This window comes from Vulpes vulpes, chromosome 4 (genome assembly GCF_048418805.1).
Source record: "Vulpes vulpes isolate BD-2025 chromosome 4, VulVul3, whole genome shotgun sequence".
Lineage (NCBI taxonomy): Eukaryota > Metazoa > Chordata > Mammalia > Carnivora > Canidae > Vulpes > Vulpes vulpes.
Window position 1 is genome coordinate 21,523,188 of NC_132783.1, and position 12,914 is coordinate 21,536,101.

The 12,914-nt window shown below is 39.6% G+C and overlaps 1 protein-coding gene across 1 annotated transcript in view; it reads right to left on the minus strand.

The window, feature by feature from the left end:
- LOC140598711 (rho GTPase-activating protein 20-like) overlaps positions 1-12,914 on the minus strand; it is a 37,048-nt gene that overhangs the window by 16,342 nt on the left and 7,792 nt on the right. Inside the window, exons 3-5 of the mRNA XM_072757237.1 lie at positions 9,067-9,376; positions 7,962-8,129; positions 827-976 (exon numbers count right to left, since the gene is read on the minus strand). Of these exons, the coding sequence (XP_072613338.1) occupies positions 827-976; positions 7,962-8,129; positions 9,067-9,131 (383 nt within the window). The 5' untranslated portion in view covers positions 9,132-9,376. The remainder of the gene's footprint in view (positions 1-826; positions 977-7,961; positions 8,130-9,066; positions 9,377-12,914) is intronic.

Sequence of the window (12,914 nt, forward strand, 5' to 3'; positions counted from 1 at the left end):
CTTTCTTTCTTTCTTTCTTTCTTTCGGGACAACTACAACAGAGTGAGGTTCAAGGTCTCCTCTCCAAGATCCTGCCCTCTGATTCCCAGGAGGTATCTGCATGTTTAAATCACCGGAATAGATTTCTTGAGCAAGTACTATTAAAGGGTCCCATTAAATTTGAGAAATTGCTTTTACACTCCCAAGTTAATTCCCTTAACAACAGTATGTAATTATACAAATAAATTGATCATGCCATTGAATACTAGGTTGCCTGAATTGCTGTGTACAGATTATCTTAGTTGGTAACGATCTGAAACAAAATATGATTCCATTGAGGCACTAAACTCAGATTATTCATTTGATTCCATTGAGTAGAGTTTAGTTGTGTAAGACACATTCTTAGGCTGACATGAGGATGGGAATGTGGCTCTCGACCCTGGATATCCTGAGCAGACACCTCTGAGTTTACAGGGATCATGCCACACTTGCATCTCTGTTTGAAACATCCACACCCCAAGCCTCATTCCTGTTTTACGCAGTTGCACTTAACACACTGCTTTCTTCTCCTCACCCCACTCCACCAAAATCTCGCAGGTCATCATAAAGGTAAGACAACAAAATTTGAAAAACCATTGATCAAAACCGAAGGAAATTACTCCAGTAGTTCCCACTATACATTATCTACTTGTTTCCTTGTGGATATAAGCACCTTCTTACGCAGAGTACAAGGCAAAACAAGTGTCATGGGAGGTCAAGAAGTGAGTCACCAGCTTGGTAGACAATAGATTACAATGTTATCCTTTTCAAGCCATGTAGATACAGGACACCAAGGCATCGGTCTTACCTGAAGGTGGCCACGAAGTTCACCGTGGGCCAGCCCAACACAAAGGACCTCCCAGAACGGATGTTGGCATCTCCCACTGTATCCATGCAGTTGGCAATCCACATGGTGTTCAGTGGTATTTTCTTTTTTATCTTAAAGTTTTTCTTATACCTAGAAAGATCCCAAACAAGACCTCTGTTAGTTCATTTCAAAAATGTTATGGGAGCAGCTGTGCTCTTTAGAGACCAGTTCTCACTGCTCCAGGGCAAATCATGTCTCCCGCATCTCTATTACCCTCTGTGCACACACAGAAAATGGTTAGATGGGCCTTTGCAATGTGCGTGTTGAGCAAACTCTGGCTTGGAAACCTGAAAACACTTCCTCTAAAGGCAGCAAATAGCCATATTTTTGAATGGTGAGTATTGAGTAACCACTGTATATTTTAGAGCTTTGTAGGAAAACCATTCATTCATTTTCTATTGCTGGATTTGTTACTTATTACAGATAATTTTTATGGCTAATATTGCAGTTAATTATTCATTTATGACTTGCATACTTCAAAAAGTGTTTGAGGGGCTGAAGAAAGGTACCTGATACATGACTTATAAAAACAGTTATATGCTTTTTTTTTTTCTTAAGAGAGACAAACCAGGGGCACCTGGGTGGCTCTGTCAGTTAAGCATCCAACTCTTGGTTTTGGCTTGGGCCACGACCTCAGGCTCTTGAGATCATGCAACTGTGTAGGGCTCCCCATTCAATGAGTCGGATTCCTCGCTCCCTCTGCCCTGCCCCCCACTCATGTTTACTCTCTCTCTAAAATAAATAAATTAATAAATAAATAGATAAATAAATAAATAATCTTTTCAAGAGTGTGAGGAAGACAGATGAAATCGAAACAAAAACATAAGCTTGGATCAGAAAGATTTAAAAGTTACTTTCAACGTTAATTTACAAAATATTTTCTAGCCTTTGAAGCATAGGTTATTTTCAATTTCCCTTCTTAAAATTTTGTCCATACCATTTTCCCTTAGATTCTGGCTAAAACAAAAAAATTGTTAGCCTACAGACTGAGCCCAACTGAAAAATCATCCATCCATCCATCCATCCATCCATCTGTCCATCAATCAATCCAAGATCAGTGGTCCGGAGGTCTTATATGTAAGTCATGGATACTTCCCGTTTCTCTGAGGAGTAAGAAGGGGTGAAATGGGTTTTTGATAATTTCTGCCTAATCCTCTTTGACCTCAAAGATGAAAACCACCATTGATTTATTTTGGTTGATTAATTGATTAATTTGGTTAATTCATAACTTTGACTCGCAGGTGGGCTTGAGATTTAAATAGTTACAAGTCCTATAAGGAATGCCTGGGGAACGTGGATCCTCCACTCTGGAACTCCTTACTATTCAGAAACACATGTGGAAAACACTGAACTAAACTGAGATGAAAGCCACCTCATGTGCAAAAATCCCTATGGCTCCACTGATTCATGGAACAATTAGAGCTAAACTCTTCAGTGGGATTTATAAAATAAAAAAAATCTTTTAGGAAGCCCACTTGAAGGATAATCTAGATTCAAACTTAGGACACAATGAATATAAATATGATGGATACCAACATCTTTCCACATTTTTTTTATTTCAACATTACACCCAAGTGCCTGTATCTCTGTGCTTGGAGATTTTTATGGAACATAGTCAATTAACAGATAAAATCATTTTTCTAGATAGTAATTCCAAAGGCATTGTCACGTCAAAAATATATGGCCAAGGGGAATGATAGACAGGTATCTGCTTGTTCTTACACATTTTTTTCTTTCTAATATAGGTATCTGTGTATATACAGACCCCTAAGATCCTGTGTGGAAACTTCCAAATACATTGACCTGGAAAAATCCATCCAATAACTTTAGTTCAATAAGGCACCAGGATTAGTTGAACCAAGGAATTTTCCTAGAGCCCAGTGTGTGGTTTCTACTCTCCTACAACGTTTTGAACACTTATCATATGCCAAGCTCTGTTCTAAATATTTTAAAAATATAAATATAAAAAATTTAATCCTCAAGCAACTACACTAGATGGTCTCTATTAGCTCCATTTTACAAATAAGGAAACTCACAGAAAGTTTAAATAAATTGTCAAATGCAGGAGACAGGGTTTGAACCCAGACAGCCTAACTCCTAAGCCCATGTTTGTAACCACTTGACCGTGAAGTAACCTTTTCATCTTTCCTACCCTCATCCTCATTTCTGTCCCCAGAGCCATCAGGTTTTCTCGTGGGATTTACACTGGGAGTGAGAGGATAAATCTCAAGGCATTATATCAATAAAACCAGTTGCTAGCTTGGAAATATTTACAACGTGTACAACTAAGCTTTATACTTCAATAGATTCTTCTAAGGTCTTACTGTGTTTCTTTACTCTCAATCACTGACCCAATTGGATTATCTCAGCAGAAATTAGAAAGTGTTAATCTACTGTAAACTGACTCAAGAAGAAGAGGAGGAGAACTGCAGTTTTTATTTCTAAAAATAGTCATTTATTATAGTTGTATTAACATGATGTCCTTCTTGCTTTCCACTACCTTAATCTTTATGCCAGAAGGTAAGCCCCAGTGAACTGTGGAGTTTTGCAGTATTCTAGGGAGATTTCCTCTGTTCTAAGATAGAGGCATTCTCTTACAAATGTTGGGAGAAGGGGTCATAGTCTATTCTGTAACTATTCGTCATTTCACCGACAGTGAGTTAATAGTCATCTTCATCTTTTGACCAAATTAAATTCATTTTTTATTTCATTTCTACATTCCTTAATAACTAATGATGAGGAATGTGATGTATAAAAAGGGTGTGATCTAAGTTCAGTCCCTTTTTCTAAATTATTCACGGGTCTCTACTAGTACAAATATCTTAATATTTTATCAAATAGATACTATTCTCTCTTTCTTAAAGATTTCATTTATTTATTCATGAGAGACACACACAGAGAGAGAAGGCAAAGACATAGGCAGTGGGAAAAGCAGGCTCCCTCTGGGGAGCCTGGTGGGGGACTTGATCCCAGGACCCCGGGATCATGACCTAAGCCAAAGGCAGACACTCAACCACTGAGTCACCCAAGGGCCCCAAGTAGATACTGTTCTTTTTTTTTTTTTTGATACTGTTCTTAAAAATAAAATAATTTTTATTTCAATTTTTAAAGTACTTTAAAGTACTTTAATTTTTAAAGTAATTTTTATTTGAAAAATAACTTATTTAGCATTCTAATGAATATCAAAAGTGATAAGGAAGGTTCCATTTGACTTCAATTCTTGCAAACACAACTTTCTAGTGTATGAAAGAAGTGACAAAAATCCCCAAACAATTTTCACTATTATTAACATCTTGTACAACTAGAGAAATAGAATTTCTTTGTGAAGAAACAAACATTTAATTCCCCTCATTGTTACACACAAGCCAAAATTCACTAATTCTGACCGAAAAATTGGTAGAAATTAATCAAGTATTTATTCAATTTCTGTTAAATTCTGTAGTGTCAACCTAAAGATGAGAGAGTCTCCAGCTGAAGCCTGAGGGTGAGCTGAGGTAAAATGGAACCTGGGTCACCCTACCCCCTTTTTATTGCTAATTGGAAAAATTAGGCACTAAACTCAGATTATTCATTTGAATAGATTGATTGAGGGTATTGATTTCTCCATGTAAGACCAAGGCATGACAGGGATTAAATATGTTGGTTATTTCAGGGGCTATTTCTTTTTAGTTTTTCCTTCTAGAAAAAAAGGTAAATGTTTTCATATTAACAGTGATCATAAATATACCCAAATATTTACTATGGGAATGATCTCATAGTAGTTTTCTAAAGATTGTGGCAGGCATTAAGTGCTGCCTGCTACTGCTATGGATGAAATGGTGTCTCCCTCCCACTGCTTTCCTGCCTTCTTACCATAAAGCCCTCTCTGCCAATATCATCATGTTTGGAGATAGAGCTTTTGAAGGTAATTAAGTTTAAATGGGATCATCAAGGTAAGGTCCTAATCCAGTAAGATGGATGGTCTTGTGAGAAGTGGGAGAGATCTGTATGTGTGTACATACATGCATTGAGGTAATGCCGTGGGGCACACAGTGAGAAGGCAGCCACGTGCAAGCAGAAAAAGAGCTCTCACCAGAACCTGACCATGATGATATCTCGAACTCGGAATTCTAAAATCTGTGTTCTCTCTATATCAAAGACCTTGGCTTAAATATGAAACTCAAATGCCTGTGATCACTTACATTTTCTAATATTACCAATGTATAATATAAAGTATATAAGATAAACTTTTGGGAACCGAGTCCCTTTCAAAGAACATTAACAAATAAATTGATAAAGATTTTGTCATATAAAAACCCTTGAGTAGACATAAGGACATATCTCAAAAGCAATATGTGAAAGATGAAAAATGTTCAACTTGTTTTGTCTTAATGAACTATTCGAAATAAAAATTCAGCCCTTCAATAGAGGCAACTCTCTAGTGGAAAAACAACACTATCTTTATATAAAAATCTTTTTAGCAGAATATCGTAGGCTCTGTAAAACCCGCTGAGAGGTAGGCAGCACCCAGGAGAAGAAATAGCTCTGGTAAGAAAAGGAAAGTCTTCTCCTCTCCCTAAAGGCTATAATACTTACAAAGATGAAAAAAAAAAGAACATATTCCCCTTACAAATTGAATATGAGTGGTCTGCAAGGTCCTAACAACCAGGAAATGAGTTTGCTATTTGTTAGCATGTCTCTTGGGCTAAGGATGGAAGGGTACAACATGGTATGTGAGGAAGAACATGGCCTTGTGATGAAGGCAGGCCTGGGTAGGAATCTCTTGCATGGTTTCCCTATGTATGACTGGACCATTTCTGAGACTTCCTCTGTCCCCATTTTCATCTCTGCAGCCTGTTGATGATAAAAAATATGGGCCTTGGAGTGCTGTGAGAAAAATTTTCTTTATGCATGAGAGATACACAGAGAAAGGCAGAGACATAGGCAGAGGGTGAAGCAGGCTCCCTGTGGGGAACCTGATGTGGGACACGATCCCAGGACCCAGGGATCACGACCTGAGCCAAAGGCAGATGCTCAATCACTGAGAAACCCAGGTGGGTGAGGCATCTGTGATGTTCCTAGTGTGGTTCCCAGCATGCATCCCGCATATTTTGGTCTCCCATACTCACTTTGGTTAAATAAAGAGAATGGTAACTAGTCTGCATTTTTAAAATAATGACATGGGCCTCTATCAAGAGGAAGAGAGTCTTTCATATGGACCTCATGCCAAGGCCTGGACATTCTTTTTCTCTTTGGCCTCCTTATGACATCACCACCCTCGAAGTTACATCTATGGGCAATTTCCCTAGTCTCAAATATATTTTACTACTATCTTTGCCTCTGATTTTTTGATAGCTATATTTCCTTCATTTTTCAATTCGCTAAGCGTTCTGATCTATTTGTTACCAAGCAGACTGGAGTTAGTTGTTCACTCAATGTAAAGGAAGGGTTGCTTTCAATAGTGAAAGAATCTAGGTGTTCATGGAATGTTGTATGAAATTCAGGAAAAAAGAGAGAATAGAAATGGTAGCACCACATAGTGAATAAAAGCCTGTGCTTTGAAATAAATAGACCTGATTTCAAATGTAGACTCTGTCCATTACTAATATGGTAACCTGGGCAGATCCATTAGACCTCTGAGCATCAAGGTTCTCCAATATAAAAATACTCCCATCTCACAGGGTCGTTGTAAGGTTGGACAAAATTAGGTACATAAAGTTTTTTAGCATAGTATCTGACATGTAGTAAGCCCCTGATAAATTACTATTAATGTAACTCAGATGAGTATAGCATTTTGCCAAATTATTACTAGCATGTCTTACCTATGACATGGCATAACTGGGATCTAGGGTGAAAGCAGTAAAAAAAAGAGGGAGTTAGTTTTTTCGCAAGACCATAGCTTCTTGATATTTTGTTTGTGGGAGTGTTCTTTGTCTTCCATGTTTTGTGAATAATGCAAACAGAGATGGAGTAAGTAAACAGGTGACCTTCCATGAACTGCTCCCAGACGTTTATTGAGCAATCATCATGTTCTAGACTGGATATTCGATGCATTCGTGTTCAGGGTTGAGAGGAAAGTGCACACAGTCGATTCTTTCTCCTAGATTCCATCTATCTGCTCCATCTTTTTTTTTTTTAAAGATTTATGTATTTATTCATGAGAAACACAGAGAGGAGAGAGAGAAGTAGAGACACAGGCAGAGAGAGAAGCAGGCTCCCTGCAGAGAGCCTGATGTGGGACTCAATCCTGGGTCTCCAGGATCACGCCCTGAGCTAAAGGCAAAGATAAACCCCTGAGCCACCCGGGTTAACCTGCTCCATCTTTCCTTTTTACTAAACTGCTAAGATAGAGCCCTGATACCATCCATCAGGACTATGGCCTCCCCTAACTACTCTCCCTGCTTCCACTCTTGCTTACCCATCCATCTATTATCTAGCAACAGTCAGAAAAATTTGCTAGAAATATAAATCAGATTTGGTCAATCCCCTAGTTAAAAATCCTTTGGCAAAATATTTCCACTTTTTTACCATGGCCTGTGAAGACCCTGTGTGACTAGACCCCTGAGCATAGTATCATATCTGATAGCATGGCCTATGCTCTGGGCTCTAGTCAAATCAGGCTTCCCTGAGCCCCTCTCTCTGAGGGGTCAGATTGTACCCACGTAGGCCTGCAAGTCCCTCAGCCTCGACGGCTCAGGCACATTGTCTGGGAATGTGGCTGCTTCTCTTCTCATAGATTTGGTTTTAATGCTCCACCTCAGAGAAACCCTCCTAGACTATTCCTCTCTAACACGTTCCCACCCTCTCCGCACAGCCCCCTATCCACCTTCTATCAGCAGCACTAATCATTATCATTCCCCCTCTTATTTTGCCATTTGTAAGTCCCAGGCAGGAGAGACATTGGCCTGTCACATTGGCAATTGTATTTGCTGCAGGGACATGACACAAAACAAGACCTCCAGAAGTACTCATGGAATGAAGGATTCAAGCATTGGCAAACACAAAAGGGAAAAAATGTAATGTTTTCGTATAGTAAGGGTTAATGGGAATGCAAGTTTTTGGAGAATCACAAGAGCACCAAACATGGTACACCTACTTGGTATTAGACATCAGTAATAAATCGCTGTACAAGAAAAGCTGCCACTTCTTCCTCCTCCAGCCTTTCTTGAGCTCAACGGGACCATGGATGAGCAGGGTACGAGTGGCACCCTCAGATGATGTAGTGCTTTCGCTGTGGGTGTCCACCTCCACAGACGAGCTCTTCCTACAACACATCAAACACAGAGCAGCTAGTTACTGGTCAAATACACAATATAGTTTAATGCCAAGTTTCAAGGTTCACACAACACTAAAATGTAGTCTCAACCCCCAAAGCAGAGCTCCAGAGCTCAGAATCAGGGATTCCTGAGTTACCGAAAGCTATAGAAAGTGGTGAGGTCACTTGGGAAACTGATGCAGAGGGAGGACAGTTTCAAGGACAAAGCCCTTGGGCCTGCCAATACTTAGAGGTGTGGTGGAGAAAGAAGCAAAGCTCATTGTGAGCCATTAGGTAGGCAAAAGCCAAGAAGCCAAAGGTAGAGCACATTACAAGAAGGTGAATGAACAACAACAATAAACAGGACAACTTGTGGCCTAATATAAAATAAAACAACGTGTGAAGAATCAATTACAAATTGCTTTTATGTTAAGATAAAATGAAGATAACTGAAGATCCTGGAAGTTGACCCCCATCTTATCTAATTCAATATTCAAAATTGGGGTAAAAATTCTCAAAGATCAGCAAAAATATTGGAAACCTCAGAAAGTTTCTGAACACAAGAGTTTAGCTATTCCTTGGCTGAGCTCTGACAGGAATTCCTGGTCAAAATAGGTACTAAAACAACACAATTGAACAGAATGTAAAAATTCTTTCATAACTAGGACAGGTATTTTCATAGACCCACTGAAAATTCTGTCTCATGGAGAGAGAGAGTTGGCTCTCTCGTGGAGCCAAGAAAGTGTCTCCGCCTCCCCCAAGGATGTATAAAGCCTGCTCCCTTCTGCTCAGCAGCACTGAATCTTAAGAACAGGAGCAGCTTTTCAGGAAGCTGGTGCTGAAGTGACTACTTAGTTTCTATGTATTAGAGGAAACAAAAGAAAACAACAGTTCCTGTTATTGCCAGTCTGTTTGGATGATCAGAAATAGTGTATCAGAAGACTACCTCATGCGCTGAAGCCTTGAATGACCACCTGTAAGCTCAGCATGCTTTCTGATTGACGGGAACATCCTTTTCTCTTCAATTCGTGGGACGGGAAATCAAGGGAGTCTACAGCACTTGGCAGAGTACTGTCAACTGCTTGAAGCCTCAAGATTCCGCAGCGGTCCGCGGTCACTGCCATTATGATGTCACAGATTCAAAGCTCATGCTGTAACTGCCAAACTGACATACTGGTTTCCTTTTCTTGGCCTCCAAGTTTTGATTTTTTAAAAGTAATCATTTTATTTTGAGATAACTGTAGATTCGTTTGCAGCTATAAGAAATAACACAGGGAGATGACATCAGTTTTTTTTACAGATGGAGTCTTCCAGAGACACTTCCATCACCACAAGGGTCCTTCCTATTCCCCATTTACAACCACACAAATTTCTTTCCCCCTCCACCACCTCCTTAATCCCGGGCAATCACAAAATCTGTTCTCCATGTGTAAAAGGTTGCCATGTCAAGAATGTTATACAGATGGGATCACATAGTTTATGACATTTGGGGATTTGCTTTTTCCCATTTGGTGTAACTGGAGATTCATCTAGATGGCTGCAAGGATTCACAGTTCATTTCTTGGTGTCCCTTAGTAGTACATTATGATATGGATGTATCACAGTTTGTGTAACTACCTGTTGAAGGAGTTCGAAGTGTCTGCAGGTTTTGGCTGTCACTAATAAAGCTACTATAAACATCTGTGTACAGGTTTTTGTGTCAGTGTGAAGTCTTCACTTCTCTGGGCTAAATGCCCAGGACGGGAAGAGCCAGGTCATATGCTAGCTATTTTGTTGTTGTTGTTGTTGTTGTTGTTTTTATATTTTTTCTTAGGAACTGTCTAACTGGTTTCCAGAATGGCTGTGCCATTTCACATTCTCCCCAGTACTGTATGAGTCGTTCAGTTTCCCCCCATCCACACGAGCATTTGGTGTTGTCATTTTTTATTTTAGCTATTCTGATAGCTGTGTAGTGTGATATCTCACTGTGGATTTCACTTGCATTTCCCAAATGGTTAGTACTAACCATTGATTTGCCACCTGGACATCTCCTTCAGTGTCCAAGCACCTACAGGAGCCTGTTAAAAACATGTTACATGAAGACAGTGTTCCCTTTCCACTAGGAAACTGATGATTTTACAGATGATGAGGCTCCTGCGCATACAGGTTGGGCTCTGAATCCAAGCAGCCGTGACGTAACATGAAGGATTCAAATCCAGCTGACTCAGGAGGTCACGCAGCTTCCTGTGAGGACCCCCCACCCCCACTCTTCCCACATGGACAGTGTCTTTCTTTGACAACTGTGGAGGACTGAAATTTGATCCTACAGACAAAGTTTGTGGTTTCTCTTACAGGCTCCTGTAACAGGCATGTGAAAACCTATCTTTTATGCCCCACTAGACTCTAGGGACCTCAAGGAAGGAGTCTATGTCTGCTTTATCATTAAATTCTCACAAACATTGACGCATCAGAGGAATCAAAAAATTCTGTATTGAACAAGTGAATGAAATAGTTTTCTGGCAGGGATGGACAGGGGAAAAGGCATGACATAAAATAGTCTTTGTCTTATTTACTTTATTCATTCAACGGATAGTGTTTGAACCTGTACTAGGAGAAAGGCACTTGATAGGTCTGGGCAACAGGGAGCCAGGCCCAAGTCTCACAAAACCAGGATTTAAGTGAGGAGGGGGGAAGACAGATATTAAACAGAGAATGCCATCAAGAACTGCCTAACACAGCCTCTGGAAAGTACTGCAGAGGAAAATTAAAGAGTGAGATGAGAAATTTAGAGAGGGACTTGACACCTGATTTCAATTATGGAGAGGAAGACTTCTTTGACGAGCTCATTTGAAATGACCTTTAAAGAATGACTTGGGACTACACAGAAGAGAGAAAGAGGAAGAAAGGGGCAAGGGAGGGAAGATACATTTGTCAGTTGAAGGGACAGAATGTGACTAACTGATGTTTCAGAAACATGGAAGACTTTGCTGGATTGGAGACACAGGCAGAAGGTACAGGAGAGTGAAATCGGCCTGTAAATTAGGTAGAGGTGAGAGCACAAGTCCTGGTAGTCCTTTTAGACTTTATTAAGGCTTCTCATCTTAAAACCAAACTAACACAGAAGTGGCATGTAGATAGTGGCCTCCAGGCTTCAAACCACTTTTATTAAATTTTTATTATTTATTTTTTAAAATAAGTTGATTTTTTATTGGTGTTCAATTTACCAACATACAGAATAACTATTTTATGTATTTGAGAGAGAGAGAGAGAGAAAGAGACAGTGCATGGGCACAAGAGGGGGAGCAGAGAAAGAAAGAGAGAGAGAGAGAGAGAGAGAGAGAGAGAGAGAGAGAGAAGCACAAATGGTGCTGAGTATGGAGTCTGACCTGGGGCTCTCTCTCATGATCCTGAGATCATAAACCTGAGCGGAAATCAAGAGTCAGAAACTTAACCAAGTAAGCCACCAGGCGCCCCTTCTCACCACTTTTAAAGGACAAGTGCTAGTCTGGCCATGCTTGACTGTATTCAGAACCATGGAGGCTCATTGGGCAACACTTTCTGGCCTCCCATCAAGCACCTGTCAAAATCTATTTCAGGTAAAAAATAATCTATTTCAGGTAAAAAAATATAGGCAGATTTCTCTCTGCACCTTCCCCAATTCTCAGAATATGTCCCATTCTCTGCGTCTCCCTTCAGAGAGGTTAGAGATTTAGAGGCCAGGAAAACTTCTCTCCTTTTAGAATCTCGTCCTGTTGATCAATTCTGATATGCATCAGACTCACTTGGGAGGCTTTTCAGGCACTCATTCTGAAACTGCCTCCCCCAGAGCTTCTGATTCATCAGATATGGAAAAAGCTCTTTGAGTGATTCTTACATGTAACCAGGATGGTGAGTCACTGGTTTTAAGGAATTAATTGAGAAAGATACAGTTTTTGATAGCATCTTCTCCTTGTAGTAAAGCAAAGGAGAGAAAAGTTTGCCTGAGAAAGCTAAAGGGAGCTTTCTTTTACCATGTCACAGTTACCTTTGCAGTAATAAAGCTTAATTTCTTCCATAATACCATTGTGATTTATTTTAATTTGATGAATGAGCTCTAAAGAGAATAATAATGATGGGGTCTGTTTTCTTTTTTCAAGACTTTATTTATGTATTCATTCATGAGAGACACAGAATGAGAGAGAGAGAGAGAGAGGCAGAGACACAGGCAGAGGGAGAAGCAGGCTCCATGCAGGGAGCCTGACGTGGGACTCCATCCTGGGTCTCCAGGATCATGCCCTGGGCTGAAGGCAGCGCTAAACCACTGAGCCACCTGGGCTGCCCGGGTCTGTTTTCATCTATTTCACCGAACACCTATGTTTTCACCCTAAATATCAAATAGAAGAGATACTGTAAGGTGATCTTTATGCCCATAATACCGTATTATTGATCTATTGTCCATTTTTGTCAATACCATACTGTTTTGATTATTACAGCTTTGTAATATATCTTGTAATCTGGGACTGTGATACCTCCAGTTTTTTTCTTTTTCAAGATTGCTTTGGCTATTTGGGGTCTTTTGTGGTTCCATACATCCTTACGAATTACTTGTTTTAGTTCTGCGAAAAATACTATTAGTACTTTGATAGGGATTCCATCAAATCTGTAGATCATTTTGAGTATGGAACATTTTATTAATACTTGTTCTCTCATCAATAAGCATGGAATATTTTTCCATTTGTGTTGTCTTCAATTTTTTTCACCAATGTTTTATAGTTTTTCAGTGTGTATATATATATATAGGTCTTTCACTTCCTTGTTTAAGCTTATTTCTAGGTA